Source organism: Maylandia zebra, linkage group LG9 (genome assembly GCF_041146795.1).
Source record: "Maylandia zebra isolate NMK-2024a linkage group LG9, Mzebra_GT3a, whole genome shotgun sequence".
NCBI classification, from domain to species: domain Eukaryota; kingdom Metazoa; phylum Chordata; class Actinopteri; order Cichliformes; family Cichlidae; genus Maylandia; species Maylandia zebra.
The window spans coordinates 28,038,383-28,066,196 of NC_135175.1; the positions used below are offsets into that span (position 1 = coordinate 28,038,383).

Below are 27,814 nucleotides of genomic sequence, written 5' to 3' on the forward strand. Positions count from 1 at the left end.
GTGCGCGTCACAGAAAAAGGATACACAAACAAAACCTCCCCACATTCCTTTCACATGCCTTCCTTTCACAAGTGAGTGAGAGCAAGTCACTAATTAACTTGTCAGCAAAAATGAGGAAAACAAAGAACTACAGCTCAAAGGGCTTAAGTTGCATTAATTCATACAGTTCATACAATTTGAGTGCAGACTTAAGTCAAAGTTAAGTTTAGCAATTTGTTGTCATAATTAATCGTTTCCACCTCAGTCTTAATAAAAAGACAGACTATAGCCTACTTAAAGTATTTCAGATGTTAAATACAGCTTACAGTGAGCAACAATAGCACCCTTGTTCCTGACCACAAAAGCCTATTTTTTTCTCTTTTTTGAGGCTTCATGTTTGGATTTTGGGTGTGGCTATATATATTTTTAGACAAAGGGGTAGATATGGGAAACAATAACCTAATGCCAGTGTGCTAGCTTGTTAACAAGGTTTAATTAACTGTGATTATAGATGTTCTAAATTTGGCTAGCAGCAATCTAACAAAATATGCTAAGTGGAAAAACCCAACAGCTGGCTGATACTTGCTCTTGACACTAACCTCAAGTGGCCACTAGAGGAACTGTAGTTTTGGTCATTTGGCTGAATTTCATTCAACCCCAGCAGTAGCATTCTACTAGTGCCACAAAAAAGCATTTTTGTCTTTAGATAGCAAGATGCTAATATTCACTGATAAACTACTAATCGTTTGCTTGCAGTTAAACGGCATTGCAAGCTGGCCTTATCAGCATTTTGCTCAGAATAGCTGGTAATGAGGTCAAGAGGCTTAAAGGATTCAAAATTGCCTTTTTGCCTAGCTTTAATATTGTTTAATAGCTGGTCGAAAGTAGTTAGACTTCATAAAACATTCAAGCTACATTCTTAGTTTTGAGGGAAGTTTTGATCTTACCGTTAAAAAAATCAACAAAGGCAGTGTAAGGACGTTGGATTTCCACTTCACCTGAGACACGAGGCCTAGTGACCAGTGACCTGTGACTGAGACTACATGACTGCCCGGCAACCACTGATTTCATGGAAAAGTATCCCTGGAACGGTTCCAAGTAGTTACTGGAGATTGGGGATTACCAAAATGGTGTCTGAGAGCAATCATGCAGGTCTATTGACCAGACAGTGACCGCATAGTCCAGTTGACAAGTGGCTGCAATTTTTTTTACGTTTTACAACCACTTGGTGGTAAGTTAGTGAATAATTGCATGACAAGATATCTGTTTTCACTGGGTTCCATGCAAACTACTGCGGCAGTGTATTAGCAACCACGAGCAATCGCAAGGACGTTTTTGGTCTAGCACCCTTTTTACGACCAATTTCACCTAGTGACTATTAACAACCTCCAGCAAGCTTTCACAACCCAATAGGCCTGTCTAACTGAGGCCTAATAAATGACTTGTTATAACAGTAAAAAAAACCCTCCAAATTGTTCAAAATCGAATTGCTTGTAGTAGGTTTCCCAGCAGATTCTCTGTCATTTTGTACAAAACTTACAAGACTGCTATTCTCTTCAGGTCTCCCTTGAATGAAATACGAGTTAAGCTGCTTGACTTATTATAGACCACTCCAGATCCAGCAGTGCTATAGGGTTTAAGCAGGAACAGGTAAGAAACAAAACAACAAAAATGCAAATGTTTATTTGCATTATTAATCATGCCTACCAGGAGGTGACTCATTTGGTTTCAAAAACTAATTCCAATTGTATAGAATATGACATATATTCACATAATACTGCTTTAAAAATGTACTTTACTGATATCTGGTTTCACTTGGAATTCATTCTTCAGGGAATCAGTCTGCACATGAGTCCAGCGCCAGCCAAGCTCATAGTTCAGGCTGCCAATGTTTAACTTTTTTTTTTTTTTTTTTAAACTTTATTTCCTCCCATGTCAGGGCCAGCTGGAATTTTTTCTATTTCCTGCTCTGTTTCCAGTGTTTTAACAATGACACAAAGGATTACACAATCCTGCCCGACGGGAAATTCCGAGAGTCGGCCTACTTAAAGGAGTGATCACCAAGTAGCACTTGTCACACTCTCTCTGATCGCCTTCAGGTGTTACACCTTTTCAGCGTCAGACACAGAAAGGCAGAGTGAACGCTCTCAGTTGGCTCATCAACCATGGCAAGCAGGAAAACGTGTCTCATGGTAGCTCTGTGCTCCCTCGTCATTATCATCAACTTTTTTGACAGCGCACAATCAGGTATTTCATACTAGTTAATATTTTAATGCACTTTCACTAATATTGCCAGTAGTAAGTTAAAAGTGTGATTTATAGTGGATTCTTTGTGCGTGTGTGTGCTTACAGCGAGCTGCTGCCTGAGGTACTCCAATCGTCAGCCTCCTTGCAAACGGATTCTGGGTTACACCATTCAGAACATCAATAACGCCTGTGACATCAACGCCATCATGTAAGTTATAACGGTTTATATGGAAGTGTAGCATGATAAAAGCAGGTAGATTCATGAGGAAATAAGACATCTAACAAACTAAAACGCTAAGAAGTAGTCAAGTTGAAGTTTAAGCAAGTTGTGCATTTTTCTAGTTTTTGAGTAGTGTTTACTCTGTACAAAGATTTTAGATTATGGAAAAGTTTATATATCAAATGTATTATTATTACATAAAAAGAGAAATGCTCACATTTAAGAAGTTTAGGGAATGAATTAAGACTGCTCATAAATATCTGTTCAATCAGTTTATGTGGGCCAACTTAAGTAGTGGTATTCTCAAGGAAAGACTATAGATAGGAAACTTAACCAGTAATGTGATACACATGTACAAAAACCAGCAAGAGCTAATGCCAATCTTTCATCCTGGTGTCTGGTTATGAATTCTGTGTAACATATCTTATCTGCACATTTCACCTTGTGGTGAAAAGATAATGGCTGTGTGTGCTTGGCATTTGCGCTCTCTCGGACGGACTAAACCTTGTGTATCTAAATAGCAAAACAGCATTTAATCCGTGACTAAAAATCAATCACGATAAGTTCAGGACGCTCTGCAGTTAATAATCAAACTAACACACTGGAATGAAACTCCATCGAGAGAAACTGTATCTTGAGGGTAAATGACTGCTTTCATCCTCTTTCCCAACAGTTTTCATGCTCCGGGAAGGTTTGTGTGTGCCGATCCATCAAAGCCGTTGACCCAGAAAGTGATGAAGTGTTATGAGTAAGTATAAATGCCCCTGTGGTGTATTGTTTGTCTGTGCCTTATATTCACTCTCAGCTGCTCAGTGAGTCAAACTGATCTTATTTCATTGATTTTGTTTTTTGCAGTGAAAAGAAGCGGAAGACCAACAAAGAAAATTCTAACAACAATGCATCTTAAACTCTCTTTAAGTGTTCTTATCTGCACTAATATTATCATAATAGTAAATCTACACATAAATATAATTTGTTGTGTGACCTTTCCTTTTATTTATTCTGTTTTATAAACAGGGAAGAGTAGTATTCTTAATACATGTGTGAGCTATAAGCTTTAGTGCTTCAACAACAAAAAAACTTGTGCTTTTTTTTAAAGTAATGTAAAATATTATTATTTTGTTATATGTATTATTGTTTGATTTATTTTCTGAAGAAGATGAAATATAAAACCCTGTATTTTCAGAAAGTGTGAGATAATTATTGTATTTAATATTTGTCAGAGAATTTATTAAAAGAGTTATTTGATAAAAACACATGTCTGTCTGTATGGACTCCACAAACAACCACATGCTGTCAAATTTTTGTCCTTGTTCTACATCGGGTAAAAAAAAAAAAAAAGAATTAATCACGCTGCAAAAGGATCCTAAATAAAAAGAAATTAGCTGACAGTGATTAGCAAACAGTGATAAATATGTACAATACCATATTTATAAGGTTACATCTCTGTTTAAAAGGTTTAAATCCTAGTGTTAAACATTGGAAAAAGAACATCAATGTTTTTTCCTGTTGTATAACTGGAATACAAATTAAAGATGTTCTTTATTTAATGTAATTATTCATAGAACAAAATATTCAGAATGGAAGGAATATGATCACAAATGAAGGGATATGTTTAAGTTCAGTTCATTCACATAGACTGTGAAGTCTGAAAAATTGAGCCACTGTAGAAGAGTTATAAACCTGCTTTCTTTCTGATGGCCAGCAAGGGGTGATGCCTTTTGTTGCATAGACAATGGGAAAATAGCCTTTTAGTTGCCTCACTCTATGATCTCAGTGAACACTTTTCTTATGACTATATCTTGTCAGTCACTAGTTTGTGTCTTACTATCCATATGATTTTAATTTAACAAACTTTGTTTCTTAGTAACTGTGGGGAGGCACTCATAGATGGACAAAATGTGTTACCTATTAGAGAAATAGTGGTTTAATTGGATAATTCCAATGTATCTGAGCTTGGTACATCTGTTGCAGGATGGTTTTATGGGTTATCTTAACTTTAACTACCTAACTCTTCAATAAACAAACCTGTGGGTGAACCACCTGTCTAATAACGCTGGCATAAGTAGAGGGTGCAAAGTTCACACAAGCCAAAGAACGACAGACATCTTAATGAGGAAGGCTGAAATAAAGTTTGAAAAGAACTGAAATTACTTTTACAGTGCATGAAATGTGATTTTCCATTGTTATGTATCAGCAGTGACTAAACAAGCTTAGTAATTAAACCAAGAGAGATATTATACTTTAGACTTGTTTAAAAGGCTTTGTTTGCATTTATTATACATATGTGTCCTTTATCTACGATAGATATAGTAAGATATTCTTATATATTCATTATGATTCTCAGTCATTTATTATGTAAGTTATATTCAGTTGACAATCATTGTCTCTTACTTCTTGCAAAACTTCTTTGTTTCAGTAATGCAAAAAGACGATGTATGATTGAATGAATTATGTGCAGCATTTTAATCGACCAAAATGCTGACTCTGTAATACTTTGATTAACAAGAAATTGCAGTGAAGTTATCATAGACATTTGTTTCATCTTTTCTTGCTTCACTGGTTCTGTTTAAAACCAACATTTCTGTAAGTAAGTAAAACTTCAAATATTTGCTGGAGAAACACTCAAAACTTTTAAAATAATGAAACATCAGAACACTGTAAACTATTATCATGGAATAAAAAAATTAAAAAATAAATCTATAACCTTTAAAAAAGAGAAAAAAAAATTGCTTTAATTTCCTCATGGCACAGTTGACACAGTGAGAAGTAACATCTTTCCTTCTGGATCTTCTCTGGTCTCCAGAGCCTGGCAAAGTTTCTCCCAGAACAGCTCGGTGTGCTCTCCAACTCGCGGCCAGCTCAGGTAGGTTTTCCTCTTTATCATCTTTCTCATGCGGTGGTAAGGAGACAACAGATAGCTGGGAATCTCCTCCATGAATACCAGGATTAGAACGTCTTTCTGCTCATCAAACAGACGGAAACTAAAGATAAGAGGGAGAAAAGGGATGCATAAGTACTCTCTTTAAAAGAGTAAAGTAATGAAGATAATACAAAAATAAATGAAATAAACATGTTTTAAGAGAATAAAATAAAACACCTGTGAACATGGCAGATTAAAGAGGAAATTAAAAGCTAGCAAAAAAAAAAAAAATCAATGAAATTTTAAGCATGCCGGTGTAACATATACAGTGCTGCACAGATCAGAAAATCACATAGTGGAACACAGTAATGTCAAGTCCTCTTCTTTCAGCTGTTCCCTTTAGGGGTCACCACAGGGGATCATCTGCCTCCATCTCAACCTATCCTCTTCCGCCACATATAGTAGATGCAGTTAAGCACGTCCTGCTTCACATCCATGAACCTCCTATGTGACCTCCTAAGCCATCTTAACCTTGCCTCTCAAACTTTGTCTCCAAACAGGTCAACCTGAGCTGTCTCTCTGATATTCTCATTTCTAATTCTGTAACTCCCAATAAAAAGTGGAGTAATTTTGTTAGGCTGGCCACTCATGGGAAGTTTAATTGCTGTTCCAAGTTTTGTGGATAATGGCTCTCACCATGGTTCGCTGAAGTCCCAAAGTCTTTATAACCCCTTCCAGACTGACAGACGTCAATGACTTTCTTATCTTTCTTGAGCTTCTTTGGATCTTTGCATGCTGAATTGCTGTTTGAGATGTTTTACCTTGTCAGGCAGGTTCTGTTTAAGTAAATTATTGATTTAACAGGTCTGGGAGTATCAGGCCTGGGTATGGTTAGTGAATTTGAACTCAACTTTGAACTCAACCACATAGGTTTGAAAGCTTTTTTCCCCCTTGATAAATTAAATCATCTTTTAAAAAATAATTTTTTTATTTGCTTTGGTTACATTTGTCCAATATTAAATGTTGTTTGATAATCTGAAACATGTAAGCGTAACAAATATGCAAAAAAACAAAACAAAAAAAAAAAAAGTAGAAGAAAAAAGAAATCAGTAAAGGGGCAGATGCTTTTTCATGGCACTGTATTTGGAGTAACTTTGGTTGTGCCATTGTCACTGTTGACATTAGCATAAAAGCACTGTTAACACCTTTCAATTTCAATTTTATATTTTAATGTTATTGCTACAGTCTTGTGGTGCGCCAACAGGTTACCTGGCTGCCTGGATCTCTCTGGAGCACCATTCACTCTCGAGGTATTTGCGACTGATCACACAAATGGTCTTCCTGCTTCCATAAATAGCATCTGTAATGTTATCTATGATGGGTCTCCCTAATGAGGAGAAGAAAAATAACACAGCCAGTAATAAAACCATGAGGTTTGTATCCTCAGCTTTTTAGTAAAGTAGTATAGTGACACCCTCTGGAGTACATATGAAAGTGCACATTTGACTGCAAAAGCTTCTAACACCATGCCCTCATTGTCTCCAGATAATTGTTAGATAGTGCAATTATATAAATCAAAAGAGAGACTAACTGCCACTTCAAATATAACTGCATAAGTCAAATGATGTTACATTTTTCTGAAAACATTCTAGAAAATGTCCTGAATCTAATAATTTAGTTGGGATTAAACAGAGATACCGACAAACACACAATTTTAAGAGACATCCCACTTGTCAAGCCATTAATATTTAACTTTAATTAAAACTTGCATCTCACCTGGTTCAAAGTCTCGATGGTGTAGGCACAGTCTCCAGCCCTGTTCTCCTTCCAGTTTTGGTAAGAGCTTGTCAATGACCCAAGGCTCATCGTGGGTGTTGTAGGAGATAAAGGCGTCGTACTGATGATGAGTTTTCTTGTTTTTGTGCTTTCTATCAAAGAGCCAAGCTATGAACAGGTAATAGGCATAGACCAGCTGCAACCCCATGAAATGGTAAGTGAAGGACACCACCATCAAGCATAGGATTGCACACGTGGTGAGAACAAAGCAAATAAAGTCAGTGTTATCTGGGCAGGAGCTGGTGTCCAAGTCCAACAGCTTCTTACTTTTGAATTCTTGTGGATAGTTGCACGTAAAGTTATATGCATCATAAACCTGAGTTTTGTTGTTATTTATTGCCCACGAGAGAAACCAGCTGTTATCACAGTTGCAGGTGAATCCATTGCCCTGAAGGTCCAGATAAGTCAGAGCTGGTAGGGATTTTATATCTTCTTTGCGGATAACTGGATATAAATTCTGTCTTGCCTGTAGAAACTCCAGCTTTGTGAGGTTGGCATCTTTAAGGAACTCTAGAGAGTAAAGAGCTGTCCTGGATATATAAAGGCTTTTAAGGTTTGGAATTGGGAAAAACAGATCTGAAGGGAGTTCTTTAAGTTCATTTGAAGAAAGTTCAAGTAATTGCAGCTGTGGCGTGTAAACAAAGGTGTCTTTGTCCAGAGACGCAATACGGATATTCCTGGCTTTGAAACTCAAAAGACTGGTCAAACCTTGCAAAAAGTTCCCAGGCAGATAACTATGCAACCTGTGGTGTTGTGAAAAAACAAGCAGTTCCTCTAGATGGGACAGCTGAGAAAATGGAGGATCCGGCAAATTTCTACTTTTCTTGTAATTGATGTGATTTTCACTCAAATCAAGTCTTCTTAAATTAATCAGAGGACTGAAAACATCTTTGTTTAGTTCATCTTGTGAAATATCATTGTTTTGTAGATTAATTTGGGTCAGATTTGTCAGTCCACTGAAACTCTTACTTTCAAGTACTTTTATTTTGTTTTGGTGTAATGACAGGTTCTGGAGGGAGTGCAAGCCTTTAAATGCATCCCTTTTGATAGCAGTGAGTTTGTTTCCATTCAAATGCAGCTGTGTGAGGTTTGGCAAATGTTCTTTGAAAGCACTGTTCAATTTAGTTATTTGGTTTGTCTGTAATTTTAGAGTTTGTAATCCTTTTAAATCCTTGAAAAGACATGGTTTCAGAGCTGTGATTGAATTCTGATAAAGATAAAGCTTTCTGAGCTTTGTCTGATTGGTGAAATCATGGCAGTCCAGTGTGCTGATGTTATTGGTGCTGAGATCCAGCTCTGAAAGAGTTGGTAGATTCCTTGTTGCAGCTGGAACCAGTGGAAGCCTGTTTTTACTCAGCGTTAAAATCCTTAAGTTTTTAAGGGATCTGAAAGCATCATCATGGATGTATTTTATTTTGTTGTCTGTCAAAACTAACTCAGTTACATTAATACACAACTTAAACAAGTATGCATTAACAAAGCTGAGCTTATTGCTTCGAAGCTGCAGAGTCCTCATTGTTGGGATGGTGCAGGAAATGTTGATCAGTGTGGTCAGGTTATGTGTCATTGCATTCATTCTCAGAATAGTTAATGATGAGTTCACTGACTCTAACAACCTTTCCATGTCCCCAAGACCCAAATGAAGCTCACTAATGTCAAGAGTAGTAACACGACTAAGAAATGTCTTGTTTTGCACGTCCCATATCATCTGTTTCTTTTTGGCTGGGCTCCCAATTTTAAACCAGGTGAGATTTGGAAAAACATCGGCAGTGATCCTGAAGACTGCGAGGGGATTTTTCGACAAATCAAGGTACTGAAGTTCTAATGATTTGTTTGTCAGTTCAAATGACTGAAAAGTGGTTAAATCATTGTTGCTTATTACCAGCTCCCGTAGATGTGGCAGATGTTGCAATATCAATTGAACTTTTGTAATGTGGTGCAGTTTGTTATGAGAAATGTCCAGAAGTTTTAAACTTGTCATGGACTTAAAAGATGTGGATGCCATTTGTTTAATGCGATTTTGATTAATTCTTAGCTCAATGAGGCAACTCAAGCCATCAAAAACATTTTCTCCCAGTGTAACAAGTTTGTTATTATTTAGATTTAATGTCTCAAGAGAACTTAGACTGGCAAACGCACCGCTTTCTATCTGTGAAATGTTGTTGATATTAAGGTCTAACTTAGTCAAATTTAGTAGACCTTTGAAGTCTGATGCATGTATTGTTGAAATTCTGTTAGAAGTTAAATCGAGGCCTGTCACAGTTGAGGGAATATCTTCAGGAACAGCTCTGAGTTTACTTCCGACACATATGGCTGTACTGTAGCTGATTCTGCAAGTCTTCAGGGAAAATCCATCAACCGGCGCAATGAAATTGATGATGCACAGCATGTAAAAAATAATCCGCGATTTGCAACATTTTGTTCCTCTTTCTAATTTGGTTTGTTCCTCTTCCAATCCAGGATCCATTATTAATCTTTGTAACAAACAGGAAAGCTCAACACAGACAACCAGAAAACAAACTATAGTCCACTGTCCATAGTCCACTGAATTTAACTGCCACAGACAATCCTGGGAAGCCAAAAACAAAAAACATAAAGAAACAAAAATTAAGGAATCAACAAGAAAACTAATTGCAAAGAGTCAAAAATATCTTATTCATCTTACAACCAATACAAAAATGCATCAAGACCTCTTTATTCCAAATTTATGACATGCGCTGTGTCACATTAGGATGGAACTATCCAGAAATCTTTGTGTTGTACTTGACACTTTCCACCAACTTCTGTTATTTCTTTCCTTTTACTAGTTTAATATTTAAAAAAAAATAGTGAAAGTAGCCAGGAGAAGATTTGGAGAAGTTTAGACATCTTCAAAATATGGTGTGTATGCAGGCTTTAAGTGTTTAATGGAGTAAGATGTATCTTGATTTTATGACAAATACAGTGGCTTGCAAAAGAATTCGGCCCCCTTGAACTTTTCCACATTTTGTCACATTACAGCCACAAACATGAATCAATTTTATTGGAATTCCATGTGAAAGACCAACACAAAGTGGTGTACACGTGAGACGTGGAACGAAAATCATACATTCCAAACATGATTCCAAACATTTTTTTTTTTTTTTACAAATAAATAACTGAAAAGTGGGGTGTGCATAATTATTCAGCCCCCTGATTCAATACTTTGTAGAACCACCTTTTGCTGCAATTACAGCTGCCAGTCTTTTGGGGTATGTTTCTAGCAGCTTTGCACACCTAGAGACTGAAATCTTTGCCCATTCTTCTTTGTAAAACAGCTCCAGCTCAGTCAGATTAGCTGGACAGCGTTTGTGAACAGCAGTTTTCAGATCTTGCCACAGATTCTCGATTGGATTTAGATCTGGACTTTGATTGGGCCATTCTAACACATGGATATGTTTTGTTTTAAACCAGGGCTGCCCAATCCCAGTCCTCGAGAGCTACTATCCTGCAGCTTTTAGATGCATCCCTACTCCAACACAGCTGAATCAAATGGTTTGATTACCTCTTCAGCATGCCATTGTGTTTGGCAAAGGCCTGACAACAAGCCATTCATTTGATTCGGGTGTGTGGGAACAAGGATGCATCTAAAAGCTGCAGGATAGTAGCTCTCGAGGACCGGGATTAGGCACCCCTGTTTTAAACCATTTCATCATTGCCCTGACCTGTCTGGTGTGTTCTTTGGACTTCATGGTGTTGTTGTTCCCAACATTCTCTTAGACAACTTCTGAGATCATCACAGAGCAGCTGTATTTGTACTGACATTAGATTACACACAGGTGCACTCAATTTAGTCATTAGCACTCATCAGGCAATGTCTATGGGCAACTGACTGCACTCAGACCAAAGGGGGCTGAATAATTACGCACACCCCACTTTTCAGTTATTTATTTGTAAAAAATGTTTGGAATCATGTATGATTTTTGTTCCACTTCTCACGTGTACACCACTTTGTGTTGGTCTTTCACGTGGAATTCCAATAAAATTGATTTATGTTTGTGGCTGTAATGTGACAAAATGTGGGAAAGTTTAAGGGGGCCGAATACTTTTGCAAGCCACTGTATCTTATGATGCAGTGTGCAGTCTTGAGTCACTCCTCAGTTCTTTATATTTAACCAGAAAAATGGAACTAGGTGCACCTAATTATAGAACGTTGATGTTTGGTCACACCACATTTATACTTCAACACAGGCCAAACTCTTTTAGGCAAGCTTTTTTATAACTTATGTAAGTAGCCTTCAGAAACAATTTTGAGGCTCTGGAAAGGCCAGTGCATGACTGTACTGTTCCACTCTGTGTTTTTTTCTATTCTGCTTTACTGCTTTACTCCACTGGCAGTGGATTTTGGATCACTGTCATGCTGAAAAATGAAATGTTGCAAATAAAATGTTTCTGTATGGTACTACAGGACGGATCAAATTCTTGAGGTACCCAAATCATAACAGAACCTTTACTCTGTTTTACAGATGGCTGTAGACACTCATTGTTGTATCTCTCCTGACCTCCTCTGTACATACTGACAATGTGAACCACATTTTTTAAATCTGCAGTCATCATTTCATAAGGCCTGTAGCAACTGATTTTCAGTCCAGTTCTTCAGTTCTTGTTTAATTTGTCAGCCAGTCTCACGCTTTCTCTTCCTCAAGAATTGGTTCTTCACATCAACCCTTTTTTCGGTTTCTTACAGACATGACTTTTAGATACTGTTCATAGGCTGTACATAGTTTTACTAACTTTTTAAAGACATGCTGCACAGCTGAGATGTGTCAAGTATTCAGCTAGTAGCTCTTTGGGAGTCTGCTTACTGGTGCAAAAATACCATTTGTGCCACTCAAACTGTTTTCCTTGATTCAACTAAAAAAATGGGAACAAACTGTGTTTTTTGGTAACAGCTAGTAACAGAGAACCGATTTAAAATGAGTCCTTTGCTCAGTTGTCTGTTTTGTGCAGACAGAGCTAGGTGCCTTTTTCTTCCTTGAATGAGTCATAGGTCAGTGTTAAGTGAGTTAACCATAAAACAGAAGCAAAAAAAAAAAAGTTGGTTACAAAGACTGGGAGGAAAATTAGTAAAAAAAAAAGCTGTTAATGTCCAAAGAAGAACATTTAAAGACCTTCAGAAAGCACAAAAAACTGCTGCTCAAAACCATTTAAAAATGAAATTACAAGAAGGTCTTTGTCCTTAAAAGCACCATAATAAAGAAACGAGGCGTGGGTAAGACTTTGTTGCCAATTTTTTGCAAACGATTTTGACAAATATTACTCATTCTGAGACTATTACCAGTCCCTCCTATTTTCATTGCACCTTCCAGTTTTATTAAAAGAGAAATACATTTTACGGCACAAGTAAAATGTATGACAACCCTAGTTGTCATACATTTGTAGTTTAATTCAGATTTGGACCCACACAGAGGCATGAAGAACAAATGAAATCTTGAAAAAACTTACTGAAGTTAAATGAAGATTTGTTGAAAAAAAAGACTGTGGTAGATAATCCAATCCAACATTCAATCCAAGAGGCAAAGTGACCAAGGAATGAGACATGAAGCACGAAGTGCTGAAATGTTGTAGGAAAATAGAAAGGCAGGAGAACAGCTTCGTAAAGAGGGTGGGCTGACAAGTGACAGGGCTATAAATACACAAAGAGCTGAACCAATGGGCTATGAAGGCAAAACAGGAAACACCTTTAAATGTAATCGTTTTAAATAAAGAGGAAAACTATCCCCTCTGTGACTAATCCAGCTACTAAAAGGAAATCTGTTAGTTTTACATCAAGAGCCACATTTATCATGTGCGGTTTCATAATAATAAAAAATCCTAAGCTTGATCAATGAGCACATTAAAACCAGTGAAGTCAGTGTATCCATGTCCTTTAATTCAACTCTGTATACAGGAAGTGGAACTGTGGTCAGGCCCTTTCTCTCAGTCTCCGTCTTTTAGGTGCATATTAAACAAAATACCTGTGTGTGGCAAAAAAGCAGCACTGCGTGATCGAAAAACGTTTTCTACTTACTTAGATAAATGTTATGCTGACATGGAAATGGAGCTTAAAGAGACATTTGAGAGTTTGGAATATATTTCCACGACTGCTGACATTTCGACCAGCCATAACAAAAGTTTTCTCGGAATGACGCCACACTGGATTGATCCTTCTACTTTTGTACGAGGACATGCAGCGCTAGCATGTAAAAGAGTTCGAGGGAGACACACATATGATGTCATCGACAATGAAATCGAGCAAGTACATTCGGCTTATGGTCGGACTGAACTCTAAAGTGACAGCCACTGTGACAGACAATGGGTCCAATTTTATCAAAGCTTTTAGAATGTTCCAAAAATCAGACTCTGATGAGGAATCGGAAGAAGATGAAGGGGTGACATTTACTGATGTTGAGTAGACCCTCTCCACAGAATCTGAAGGACAGTTTTCTCTCCCTCCACACTTAAGATGTGCATCACACACACTGAACTTAATTGTTCATGATGTTGAGAAATGGCTTCAAGCAAATGAGGCAAAATTCATCTACCGAAGTGCAACTTCAAAGTGTTCTGCAATGTGGACAAAAGCAAACCGTTCTTCTGTTGCTTCAGAGTTGGTAGATAATTTTTTCAAGAAAAAACTCATAGTACCTGTTTCAACACGATGAAATTCGTTTCACAACACTGTCCAGGATCACTGACATTCCCCTTGCTTAAATAAATACTGTCTTCACTGATCGGGAGTATCTGTTCCTAAAGGAGTATTGTATCGTGTTGAAGCCACTCACTGTTGCACTAGACATATTGCAAGGAGAAGAGAACTGCTATTTTGGAATCCTTCTTCCAACTCTGGAGATTCTAATGTCCAGGACACTGGCACTGCAGGACGAGCTTAAGCTGACAGCATCCCTCCCTGATATCATTGTTAAGGTAATCTATATATAGCCTTACCCTAAAATAAATTTTTGTTTTATTTATCATGCTCTTATGTGAAGTGTCTGATGTATTTTTTTCTCATAGGCGATCAAGGTGCGCTTTTCCTCAATGATGGACAATAAAGAAGCTCTCCTGGCTGCAGTCACTTTGCTTAAATTTAAGTTACGCTGGATCAGAGAAGAAGAGAAAAAAGACATGGTTAGGGCAATGCTTACTACAGAGTGCCGTGGGTTGTCTCTTGAAGACCAACAACCTGCTCAAGATCACAAGAACCCTGCTAACTCCACTGATGACTTTTTTTCATTTGAGGAGGACGACTGTACCTACTCTGCTGAAACAGAGGTGATGGAATATTTGAAATCTGCTGGGTCTGAGTTGGGTGTTCTTAGCCAGGTACAACACAGCCACACCATCAAGCGCACCAGTCGAAAGGCTTTTTAGCCTCGGCAATCTTGTGCTTACACCCAGAAGGAACAGACTGTCAAGTGAACGCTTTGAGAGACTTACATTAATGAGATACAACAACTTTTTCAAAAACAACACAGCTAAGTAGTACAAAAAATGTTTTGGAAAACATGAGTGCATACAGCATGCAGGAAATATGGTGCTCATTGGTTTGAGGAAGTTTCAGAGGAATTCTGTTTGTTAACCAAAGTTCAGAGTTAACTTCACTTCGTTGAATCACATGACATGATTACATACATTATGTATGAATATGTTACTCATTGCTTTGAAAATGTAAAATTTTAATGTTTACTGCGTGAAATATGTCATGTATAACATTTCTTAAGTTAAGCTTTTTTGTTATTCAGATATGTTGCAGAAAAATATATTTGTTATTCTGGAATTGTGTTTCTTAGTTAAAGAAAGTTACATTCCTTACTAAAAAATGTAATTATTAAAGAATGTTTTGTTTTTATAGAGTGTAATAAAGATGATTCAGGAAGCAAAAAGGCTAAACTATTTCATGTTGACTTGTATTTTTTTTTTAAAAATTATTTATTATTTAGAGAGTTTAATTTCTATTGTTTGTCCACTCAAGGTTTATGGGGAAGTATTTAGTTAAATTACTTATTGAGTAATTAAGTTACTTTTCAGACACAGTAATTAGATAAGTATTTTAAATACAATATTGATTAAGTAATTAGTAATAGTAATTAATTACTTTTTTAAAGTAACTTACCCAACACTGCATCTTATGCCATCAGCTTGTCCTAGGTCACGGTTTCCTTCCACATATAGCTTTGCAAAAATTGCATAAAAAGCGCTTGCAGCAACAAAAACATAATATTCCAGAAACATACTTTGCCGATCCGATCAGCTGTTCGTAACACTTCCCACATTGAAAAAGATGTCAGCACGAATGATCGCATGTCTGCCATTCCCTGCCCGAAAACGGAAGTGACATCATTTTCGCGGAAAATGTAGTTTTTTACTTGTAGGCCTTAAAAGCCTATACTGGTGTTTTTATAAGTCATGTTTGACTTTATGCTTTTCTGAATAGTTTCTGGGATGCTTAGAACTCAAATTGCACTGCTGGAAATAGTTTATTTATTTTGATGCACATGCTGTTTTGTTTGCAAATTTGCATCATAGGATTGTTTTTCGTTTTTCCTGCAGTATATAAAAATTGCTCTATCTCAAAATTAAAACTATGAAGACACTCAAAATAAATTTCCTGTTGTTGTAAACTATTTTTTGCAACTTTTTTGTATTTAAAGTTTTAAGGGATGAGCCTCTTAAATTTCTCCAATTAGAAATATATGTAAAAAAAACAAAAACGATTTTCAATTTTTTTGTAGTTTATTGCACTTTTTTTTTGCAATTAATGTAGTTACTATGGACTTAATGCAGACATATTAGTATAATATTGGCTATAACAGTTGTATTGATGTATAGCAACTTGAAATGCTCCCAAAAATGGCACTACAACATGTAAAAATATAAAGTAAGCTCTGGCGGACTTGGTTCTATGGTAGGTCTTAAAGGGTTAAAGGATATTTGAAGTTTATTTTAACCTGGTACATTTCTGACTAACATGTCTGTGGAGGGGGTGTGGTCTCTGGCTCCACTGCAGTGGAGGGTGGTATAGCGGGCTCAAGGGGCAGTGCTAGTCTGGCTGGCAGGACAGCTGCTGCCACTCAGTAATCAGGTTCTTCCATCTTTTCAGTGACGCTGGGACATAAGGAGAGAGACAAGTGTGGAGTGCAGAAGCAGCTGGAAAGCTGACTGCCCCGATGTCAAAACGACAAAAGAGAACATTGTTGTGTAAAAAAATCTACTGTCCTTTATGGCTTATGTTAATGCTGCACTTACCACCTCTGATGTAGAAATCCAGGAAAATGGTGCAGTTTTCCAATACACAAATTCTTCATTATGTGGATTCCTTGTCCTTGGATCCTTGTCCTGTTAGCTGTTGGACGCATTTGACTCTGGAATAATTTGGTACATTCCTTTTGCTGTTCCAGTATGTTTGAGTTATACAATATGATAGTATCTTCACTAAAGTGAAGATTAAAAGTGGGATTCTGTCATAGCCTCATATCTGGCAAAAATGGAGACAGCCTGTTCATATGACCTAAAGAACAACAGGCACATTAATCCTTTAAGACCTACCATAGAACCAAGTCCGCCAGAGCTTATATTATATTTTTACATGCTGTGGAGCCATTTTTGGGAGCATTTCAAGTTGCTATACATCAATACAACCATTATAGCCCAGATTTTAATAATATGTATTCATTAAGTGCATAGTAATTACATAAATTGCAAAAAAGTGCAATAAACTACAAAAAAATTGAAAATCGTTTTTGATTTTTTAACATATATTTGTAGTTAGAGAAATTTAAGAGGCTTATCCCTCAAAACTGTAAATACAAAAAAGTTGCACAAAATAGTTTCCCACCACAGGAAATTTATTTTGAGTGTCTTCATAGTTTTATTTTTGAAATACACCAATTTTTATACACTGCAGGAAAAACGAAAATAAATATTATACTGCAAATTTGCAAAAAAGCAGCATATGCATCAAAATAAACTATTTCCAGCAGTGCAATATGAGTCCTAAGCATCCCAGAAACGACACAGAAAGTCATAAAGTCAAAGATAACTTTTAAAAAGACCAGTATAGGCCCTGAGGCCCTGATCGCAAAAAAGACTACATTTCCGCGAAAATGACGTCACTTCCGGTTTCGGGCAGGTAATGGCGGAAATGCAAAAGTTCGCGCTGACGTCTATTCCAACGTAGGAAGTGTTATGAACAGCTGATCGGATCGGTAAAGCGTGTTTCTGGAATATTATGTTTTTGTTCCTGCAAGCGGTTTTTATGCAGTTTTTGCAAAGCTTTATGTGGAAGGAAACCGTGACCTAGGACAAGCTGATGGCATAAGATGTAAGTACAACTCCTCCGGTTTCATATGCAAAAAATTTTTTTGCGCTAGCTTACGTGGTTGCAGTGCTACTGGGATTTAAAAATAGTTACGCAAAACAGAGCGTTCCCGCTCCGATCGGCTCTAAAGGGTTTATGGAGGAATGCACCAGATTGAAATAAGCTGGAATTACATTTACAGTTTTGGACAATCTTTCATATCCCTTGTTTGTCCATAAAAACACTAACAGCATGCAGACATTTCATGAGCATTCAGGATTATAACTCTCAAGCTACAAAGTTGCCATTATGTCATTATATTTCATGCTTTTTTAATGGCCGTGTTTGGATATACTATGCCTATACTATTTATTTGATCTGTGCTAGGAATTTTATAAATATTCTTATGTAAGTGCTGAGAAAGAAACTGGCCTGTGAAAAAATTATTTTAAACTAAGTCACAAAGTGACAAATATGCTCCAATTTCTCAGAAAGGGGCCAAATTCTGTGAAACTGTGTGTATTTTTATCTCTAAAGGGGGAACTAAACTAGACGCTGCAGTTTTCTGTTGCTACTTATACATTTTGTGTCATGAAATGTCTGTTGTCCATAATACTATGACAACAATGCAAAAAAAAGAAAATCATGAAGGTGTGATAATGTAATTAATATTGTAAATCGTAAATAATTTCTTATGCAAAACTAGTTAAAACAATTGTTTATATAAAATATTTATTGGACAGCACATGACTTTTACAAAACACTTTCTGAAAATAATTTCAGCAACACCCGTAGGAAAAAAAAAAAAAAAGTAAAGTTATATTTGAAAGAAGAAGAAGAGGAAGAAGGTACATCCTTTTTCAGTTCTAATGTTTCTAATATATCAGGACATAACAAAATGTTATGGCCTCAGCTGAACTTATTCCAATGTGTCATTATTTACTTAACAAAACTGAAGCCAAAATGGAGGAGAAGTGTGTTAAAAAGTATACCCCATGATTCAAAAGCTTGTAGAATCAGCTTTAAGAGTAATAGCTTGAGGTAATACGTTTCTGTTTGAGTTTATCAGTCTCTCACAATATTGTAGAGTAACTTTTACCGTCTCTTCTCGACAACCTTACAGCCCAGGTCACTGAGGTTTGAAAACAGCATTCACAAAGTCCTGCATTAAAGTTGGATTGCGGTTTAGATCATTGCAATAATTTGCTATAATCTGTTGTAGAGTTGCTGCTGTGCTTGGGATCCTTGTCCGGTTGCTTTAGCTGTTGGACAGATGGCCTCACATTTGACTCTAGAATACTTAGAGTCAAATCTGAGTCCTTACTTACAGGTAGAGATGGCACGATACCACTTTTTTATGTCCGATACCGATATCATAAATTTGGATATCTGCCGATACCGATATGAATCCGATATAGTGTGTTTTTTAATCAATAAAACAGTTTTTTAAATATCTTGCTGCATTTTGTATAAGTTCATACTCAAGTTTAAAACAACAACTACACTAAAGCTATTCTGTTATACCTGTATGCAAAAAAAAAACAAATTTCATAGTTCAGCAATACTGATCAATCTAATAAACTTAAACCTACACCATCCTCCCTATTCTGGTATTTTAAAGAGTACTTAGCATAAATATTAAGCAACCTAACTAATAGGGTTCCAACTCCCAGCAACAACAAAAATAAATAAATAAAAAATAGGGAACCACCCCTCACGCTCCACCTCATGATGCTTAATCGACGTAATCAACCTTAATTTGATGCAGTGTGAAAAAAAAATGCACAGAAATCAATTATTTTTCAAGAAATATTAAATAGATTCAACATCTTTCTTCAACAAAATTGCAGACTGCACAGATGGTACCTTCCCAAAGGAAAAAGTACTATAGCTTACTAGGGTGTATATATATATTAGACTTAATAGTCACTATATACAGTAATTGACTTCTATTCATTTTACATCTAATTAAAACTTTGGGTGTCAGATACTTATTTATTAAAAGCTAGACATTTTAAATGAGAATAAGAAAGAAAAGTATGTCTTTGTGCCCCCTTTTCCCTGTTCATGCCCTATCGGCCCCCCTGGCTAAACTTTGCTAGATCCGCCCCTGCACAGTTACCAGCCGTCAGCTACGTAGAAAAAGATCCTCGAGTATAAAGTAATATTAAATACATTCTAACAACAGCTGATCAAGCTTAAACGTGCTGCTGTTGTTCAGCCGCTGGTTTCCTCTTTCTGGTGCAAAGTGGGCCAAAAGCAAACTAGAGACACGGACTCGCGACAGAAAAGCCGATCAGCTGATCGTTAAGCAGTTTCATGATTGAAGTAGCAGTGAGAAGAGGCAGTCGCTCCATATATCGTTTGTTAAGCTTAACGCAGGAATGCTTTACAAACATTCAGAGATGGACTTACACACTTGCTTTACTTCTCTCGGGGATAACTTTGTCGGAGATGAAATGCCGGGTTGCTAGCGAAGCTCCACATGCTATCCAGACCACCGACAGGTCCCGCATGCCACAGCCGCTCTATCACGTGATGCATACTGCTCCAACGTGCTAACGTTCTGAGGTGAGTTACGGCGTGTTGCAAGTTTTGTGAGGTGCTTTCGTGATATTTAATGGATCGGATTACATTTTTTATTTTTCTCCGATATCCGATCCAGTAATTTAGGTCAGTATCGGACCGATACCGATACGTAATATCGGATCGGTCCATCTCTACTTACAGGTATACATTATTTTTGCTGTTCCTGTATGTTTATATCATACAATATTCTAGTATCTTTTTAAGACTAAAGTGAAGATTAAAAGTGTGATTCTGTAATAGCCCAATCAACCGCAAACTACAATGAATTCATCAAAGACAGAATATCGTTTTATTTGTTGTTTCTTCCATTTTTCTATTTCAAACAAAATGTAAACAGTTTGTGCAGAAACAATAAACACATTAAGATTACAGAAATATCTGAACATGGTAACTCACTATCATGAAATAATTACAAACAAATTTACAATAAAATCATGGCCTGGTAATCCGGTTGTTCAGTGATGACGCGACGAATCCTACTTCCGGGTCTAAAGTAGTCTGCGTTTAATATGGCTTTTGTGTTGTTAACATGTTTAATGTTTTGTATTTTCTTCTATTTAATCTCAAAAAGCTCCTAAAACAGTCAGTGATCACTGTTGACCTCCCTCGGCTTTTATTACCGCTAATCATTTATTTAAGCTCAGTTTTTAAAACCTTAGTATGTAACTACAGCCCAGCCCATGCAGCAGTATATGAATGACTAACCTCGTATTGTGGATGGATTATCTCAGTTGTTCTCCTGGCTGAAGTTTGGTCCTTTTACAGCATCCTGCCATGCGATTACATTTGCTTCTGACCACCGAGAACACTCACGTTAACTTTTATCGAGTGGAAAAAAAGTTAGCTTGTTTATATTATTATATTCTATTATATTATATTTATTATATTAAAAATAAATAATTGAAATGGGTATATATTTGTTTTTTGTTAAGTTGCCTAATAATTGTGCACAGTAATAGTCACCTGCACACACAGATATCCCCCTAAAATAGCTAAAACTAAAAACAAACTAAAAACTACTTCCAAAAACATTCAGCTTTGATATTAATGAGTTTTTTGGGTTCATTGAGAACATGGTTGTTGTTCAATAATAAAATTATTCCTCAAAAATACAACTTGCCTAATAATTCTGCACTCCCTGTAGTCCATTCAACGTCCCCAGTCTCCAAGAAGGTTGGGTACTCTGTTGTTCGGTGCATGACCGCAAATGACAGTCAGGACCCATTCCAAGACCCAGTATACAGGCAGCAAGCTGACAGGGATACTAACATACCCACCCCAGCCTGCCGCCTCTCACTTAGGGAAAGTCCAGAGTGAGACAAAGCCCAGTGTCACTTCAGGAGACTGGTTCTGGAGCCCAAGCCAATGCATTGAGGTGACCCCTGGAAATAAAAAGCCAGTACCTCTAAATCTCACGCACTAGTGCAGACTCCTTCCCCACCAGATAGGTGACATTGCATGTCCCAATCACTAATCTCGGTAGGTAGGGATCAGTCTGCCAGGGATTCCCCCCCACACACACACACACTTGGAGTGTGTGCCCATGTACCTCTGTTGGGCTGTGGCTAGCCGGGCCCCATGCCCCAGGCCCAGCCTTCAGATGCCCTTGGGCACCCTTCCTGGGTCTTGCTCCAGGGTGGGGCTCCCGTAACCCTATCACGGCAGGGTGAACTATTACCTCGATCTTCTGCTCATAGGGGTTTTTGAATTGTTCTTTGTCTGGTCCCTCACCCAGGACCAATTTGCCATAGGATACCCTACTAGGGGACAAAAGAAGCCCCTGACGACATAGCCCCTGGGATTCCTGGGGCACACGGAGCCCTCCACCATGATAAGTTAATAATTCGCAGAGGGACAAAATGAGTGTTTTCAATCAAATTAGTTCAAATTCTTCTTACTCCCATGTGCTTTAATGCCAAATGTGTTGTGCCTTCAGAGATGCTCTTCTGCATATCTTGTTTGTAACAAGTGGTTAATTGAGTTACTGTTCAATTCATATGAGCTTAAAGTAGTCTGCTCATTCTCCTCTGACCATCAACAAGGCATTTCTACCCAGAAAACTTTCACTCAATAGATATTTTATCTTTTTAGACCTTTCTCTGCAAACCCCAGAGATGGTTGTGTGGGAAAAATACCAGTAGATCAGCAGTTTCTGAAACACTCAAATAAAAAAACCATGCCACTTTCACTCACTTTTCCTCCTGATGCTCAGTTTGAACTTCAGCTTGATCATATCTACATGATTAAATGCTTGACTTGTGATTGGATGATTAGATATTTGTCTTAATTAAGTGTAGTGTATCTACACATGAGTCTAGATACACTACAAAGTCACACTACATACCACTGTATGTACGATACATTGCCTGAAGGAGCCAACAGGTTACCTGGCTGCCTGGATCTCTCTGGAACACCATTCACTCTCAAGGTATTTGTGACTGATAATACAAATGGTCTTCCGGCTTCCGTAAATGGCATCCGTGATGTTATCTATGATGGGCTTCCCTGAGAAGAGAAAATGTTACACTCAGTGGCTGTCCTCAGTAGGTCATGTAAGTACTGTGGTGACACCCTCCGGAGTACATATGAAAGTATCTTGAGGTATTGTTAGGTCTGCACTCGCTGACTCAGAGACTTATCCCCATGAACAAAGCAAGACACTTAGAGCTCAGACCATTCAACTTGCAAGGGAAGCCGGTCGGATCAGGATCTTGGAACTGAAAGCTCCTCCCCTGATCCCAGCCAACTCCTAAAAACCAGCGTCCCCTCGCAGCCTTTTATTCAGTGATACACAACCATTGTAAAACCCATATGGTACGTCATAAAAGCTAAGGCACTGTGTGTGTGTGCGTGTGTGCATGTGTGTCTCTGTATATGTGACTTCCTGCTGGTCATAAAAGGGTCATCTTCCCTGTACATGGCTTAACTCCTTTAACAGTCCACCATATACAAGCACAGGTGAGCCCATAAATGGCAGGAAGTAAACATTCCTTACTAAATAAGCGAACCAGTACCTTACATGCAATTGTCTGCAGTTAAACACCATAGCTAATAGCATCCCCCACCATCCTAGATGTAGGGGAGGGAAAGAAAAATATCTGAACATGCAGTTCAAAACAACGTTTGCAATTTCAAGCACAACAATGACAACTTTTATCAAAAGTACTCCAACAGGTATCTGCTGTTAGGTAGTCTCACTACCTATCTATCTATCCATACATTTTTTAGTTCACAGAGGCCTATTAGTTAAAGTGAATTTGAATGTATGTATTTGAAATGTGGGAGACGTTGAAGAATCCACACATGCATAGGAAGAACAGGTAATGTAAAGATCTTTTGCATTTGATGTTTTGTTGAGCTGTATGTCCAGATTTTGCTCTTTTGCACCCTCTGGTGGTGAACTATGGAGGGTAGCGTTGTTTGCAGTTTGGGTCTCCACCCAGCCACTCTTTTGCTAGCACACATGGTGTCTGCATGCTGCAGCTTATGGTTAGCTCCACACATGGAGAAAGTAATGTTCAAAGTTAGAAAAAGAGAAGAAATAAGTGAGAAAAAAGATGCAGAATAAGATAATAAGGCTACAAAGGACTATTTAGTCCCTCCTGGATGTCAGCTAACAAGGTTTGTGTACTTTAAATGTTTTATTTTCTGTTATTAAGGACTTTTGATTGATTGGCACCAAGTACAAGAGTGCATTTTGATGTGATGTTTTTTGTTTTATTGTTTTCGTCCACGACCTGTTCTCATGGGTTGTCAAGACCAGAATAAACCCTTTTTTATAACTCTACATCCTACATCAATGTTTGAGGGTGCTACAGGAAACCTCCAATGAGACAGGCCCGAGCTAGCGGGTTCAAACCCAGAGCTTTTATACTGTCTGGCATCACTGCTGTAAAGCCACTGACCTTTAATTAATGGTAAATTTTATAATAGCAATTTTTAAAATGTAAATTAAACTGTATGCAACTTAAATAAGGAAGATCTGCTGTCATGCTTCTGCCTGCTGTCCTGGGTGTTGGGTTGCCAGTCTGTTTATTGCATCACTACAACTTTCCCACACTGCCACTCTCAATACTGATATCCTTATTGTGCAACCTGATCTTCTTGCTTGCATTCTTTGAACCAGTCAACCACCGCTCTGTGTGGTTTAAACCTATGCTCAAACACCAGTCTTCCTTTCAGACTCTGTTCCGTGCAACCCACCTCCTCCCTATCTCGACCTTGCCCAAATCTCTCAGAGGAAAAACACCAGTACCTAGACTCCAGGGGGCCCTGCCCTGAATCCTGTCACTAATGGGATTCTGTTCTTCCATGACAGGTCACTGATGTTTAATCACCAAATACACTGATTAATTTTACTGTATCAATGAATCATGTTCATTACTTTCAAATGATCTCCCCTAATTGAACTGACACCGATAAACCTTTGATTGAGGCCATGCAAAGCTACTGTAGTAGTGTTAACAAATTAAAATGTAGTTACTAGGGTGTCTGAATGTGAAAAACAGAAAATAAAAGAAAGAAAATGTTAACTTTGTTGGACAAGTAGGTTGAGGATCACCAAAACTAATGTTCTAGATTTAATTGCTCTATATATAGTTTTTTTTAATCTGGAATGAAGTGATGGGCAAAAACAGGCTAACTGAGAGACATTTTCAAGTCAAAAAATCACCATTTAACTTTGAATTCAAGCCTGCAGTCTTACCTGGTTCAAAGTCTCGATGGTGTAGGCACAGTCTCCAGCCCTGTTCTCCTTCCAGTTTTGGTAAGAGCTTGTCAATGACCCAAGGCTCATCGTGGGTGTTGTAGGAGATAAAGGCGTCGTACTGATGAGGAGTTTTCTTGTTTTTGTGCTTTTTGTCAAAGAACCAAGCTATGAACAGGTAATAGGCATAGACGAGCTGCAATCTCATAAAATGGTAAGTGAAGGACACCACTATCAAGCATAGGATTGCACATGTGGTGCAGAGAAAACAAATAAAGCCCATGTCAACTGAGCAGAAGCGGGTGTCCAAGTCCAACAGCTTCTTACTTTTGAATTCTTGTGGATAGTTGCACGTAAAGTTATATGCATCATAAACTTGAGTTTTGCTGTCATTTATTGCCCACGAGAGAAACCAGCTGTTATCACAGTTGCAGGTGAATCCATTGCCCTGAAGGTCCAGATAAGTCAGAGCTGGTAGGGATTTTATATCTTCTTTGCGGATAACTGGATATAAATTCTGTCTTGCCTGTAGAAACTCCAGCTTTGTGAGGTTGGCATCTTTAAGGAACTCTAGAGAGTAAAGAGCTGTCCTGGATATATAAAGGCTTTTAAGGTTTGGAATTGGGAAAAACAGATCTGAAGGGAGTTCTTTAAGTTCATTTGAAGAAAGTTCAAGTAATTGCAGCTGTGGCGTGTAAACAAAGGTGTCTTTGTCCAGAGACGCAATACGGATATTCCTGGCTTTGAAACTCAAAAGACTGGTCAAACCTTGCAAAAAGTTCCCAGGCAGATAACTATGCAACCTGTGGTGTTGTGAAAAAACAAGCAGTTCCTCTAGATGGGACAGCTGAGAAAATGGAGGATCCGGCAAATTTCTACTTTCATTGTAATTGATGTGATTTTCACTCAAATCAAGTCTTCTTAAATTGATCAGAGGATTGAAAATACCTTTTTGTAGTTTATCTTGTTTAATAGAGTTCCGTTGTAGATAAAGGCAGGTAAGATTTGTCAGTCCTACAAAACTCTTATGATCAACAATTTCTATTTGATTTTTGTGTAATGACAAGTTCAGGAGGGAATGTAAGCCTTTAAATTCATCCTTTTTGATAGCAGTGAGTTTGTTTATATTTAAATACAGGTATCTAAGTTCAGGCAAATGTTCTTTGAAAGCACTGTTCAATTTAGTTATTTGGTTTGTCTGTAATTTTAGAGTTTGTAATCCTTTTAAATCCTTGAAAAGACATGGTTTCAGAGCTGTGATTGAATTCTGATAAAGATAAAGCTTTCTGAGCTTTGTCTGATTGGTGAAATCATGGCAGTCCAGTGTGCTGATGTTATTGGTGCTGAGATCCAGCTCTGAAAGAGTTGGTAGATTCCTTGTTGCAGCTGGAACCAGTGGAAGCCTGTTTTTACTCAGCGTTAAAATCCTTAAGTTTTTAAGGGATCTGAAAGCATCATCATGGATGTATTTTATTTTGTTGTCTGTCAAAACTAACTCAGTTACATTAATACACAACTTAAACAAGTATGCATTAACAAAGCTGAGCTTATTGCTTCGAAGCTGCAGAGTCCTCATTGTTGGGATGGTGCAGGAAATGTTGATCAGTGTGGTCAGGTTATGTGTCATTGCATTCATTCTCAGAATAGTTAATGATGAGTTCACTGACTCTAACAACCTTTCCATGTCCCCAAGACCCAAATGAAGCTCACTAATGTCAAGAGTAGTAACACGACTAAGAAATGTCTTGTTTTGCACGTCCCATATCATCTGTTTCTTTTTGGCTGGGCTCCCAATTTTAAACCAGGTGAGATTTGGAAAAACATCGGCAGTGATCCTGAAGACTGCGAGGGGATTTTTCGACAAATCAAGGTACTGAAGTTCTAATGATTTGTTTGTCAGTTCAAATGACTGAAAAGTGGTTAAATCATTGTTGCTTATTACCAGCTCCCGTAGATGTGGCAGATGTTGCAATATCAATTGAACTTTTGTAATGTGGTGCAGTTTGTTATGAGAAATGTCCAGAAGTTTTAAACTTGTCATGGACTTAAAAGATGTGGATGCCATTTGTTTAATGCGATTTTGATTAATTCTTAGCTCAATGAGGCAACTCAAGCCATCAAAAACATTTTCTCCCAGTGTAACAAGTTTGTTATTATTTAGATTTAATGTCTCAAGAGAACTTAGATTGGCAAACGCACCGCTTTCTATCTGTGAAATGTTGTTGATATTAAGGTCTAACTTAGTCAAATTTAGTAGATCTTTGAAGTCTGATGCATGTATTGTTGAAATTCTGTTAGAAGTTAAATCGAGGCCTGTCACAGTTGAGGGAATATCTTCAGGAACAGCTCAGAGTTTACTTCCGACACATATGGCTGTACTGTAGCTGATTCTGCAAGTCTTCAAAGAAAATCCTTCAACAGGAACAAGGAAACTGATGATGCTCAGCGTCAAGAAAATAATGTCTGGTTTGCAACATTTTGTTCCTCTTTCTAAATTGCTTTGTTCCTCATCCATTCCAAGATCCATTTTAAAATAACAAGCAGGAAAGCTTAATCCAACCAACCAGAAATGTAATGTACAGTCGTACAGTAAGCTTAAATATCACAGATAATCCTGAGAATTAAAAAAAAAATCATACAAATGAATAGTAAACAACACAACAAAATGGAAATACCTCAAAAATCAGATTTTCATGTCTTAGAGAATGTCACTTCTTATTACTTTATGTATGTATACTCAGCATAATTTAGATCAAACTAAAACTAAAGCAACAGGAATAATCTTCATTGTAAATACTGTATTCTTATACTTACGACATCACATTGGTGTAAACAGTCCTTCTGTTCTAAAGGAAATGCTTTCTGTGTCTCGAGACACTTTTCATCTGCATGTCGTATGTGCCCTCTGTCTCTTTTTTGACCAATTGGAAGGAAGTGAAAGGACCTGTGAGAACTGTGACAATCATTGATTCTCCATTCTGAAGGGTCTGGAGGCGGTATAAGAGTTCCAGTGTAATGAGGTAATATGGCTGGCTGTGTTGGTGTACAGAGAAAAAAAAAATACAAACTGTGTCATGG

The 27,814-nt window shown here is 37.5% G+C and overlaps 2 protein-coding genes and 1 pseudogene across 4 annotated transcripts; 1 reads left to right on the forward strand and 2 right to left on the reverse strand.

Annotated features, from left to right (window-relative positions):
* The first annotated feature begins 1,978 nt into the window (after positions 1 to 1,978).
* Positions 1,979 to 3,700, forward strand: ccl20b (chemokine (C-C motif) ligand 20b). The gene is made up of 4 exons (XM_012919343.4): positions 1,979 to 2,226; positions 2,332 to 2,434; positions 3,120 to 3,194; positions 3,302 to 3,700. The coding sequence occupies exons 1-4, from the start codon at positions 2,145 to 2,147 to the stop codon at positions 3,351 to 3,353; spliced, it is 312 nt and encodes a 103-aa protein (XP_012774797.1). The 5' UTR covers positions 1,979 to 2,144; the 3' UTR covers positions 3,354 to 3,700.
* LOC101481267 (uncharacterized) lies at positions 3,639 to 22,484 on the reverse strand. 2 transcript variants are annotated; one of them, XM_076888298.1, is made up of 4 exons: positions 22,419 to 22,484; positions 7,086 to 9,714; positions 6,579 to 6,696; positions 3,639 to 5,430 (listed from the first exon to the last, which is right to left on the reverse strand). In XM_076888298.1, exons 1-4 carry the CDS (start codon positions 22,446 to 22,448, stop codon positions 5,190 to 5,192), a joined length of 3,018 nt encoding a protein of 1,005 aa, XP_076744413.1. In that variant the 5' UTR covers positions 22,449 to 22,484; the 3' UTR covers positions 3,639 to 5,189. The 2 variants fall into 2 exon arrangements, with proteins under 2 accessions (XP_076744413.1, XP_076744412.1); XM_076888297.1 differs by lacking the exon at positions 22,419 to 22,484 and adding an exon at positions 12,609 to 12,896.
* Positions 22,155 to 27,610, reverse strand: LOC143420331 (uncharacterized; annotated as a pseudogene). The gene is made up of 3 exons (XR_013100151.1): positions 27,551 to 27,610; positions 24,737 to 27,350; positions 22,155 to 22,536 (listed from the first exon to the last, which is right to left on the reverse strand). The product of XR_013100151.1 is annotated as an uncharacterized LOC143420331 (transcript).
* Between the last annotated feature and the right edge of the window lie 204 nt (positions 27,611 to 27,814).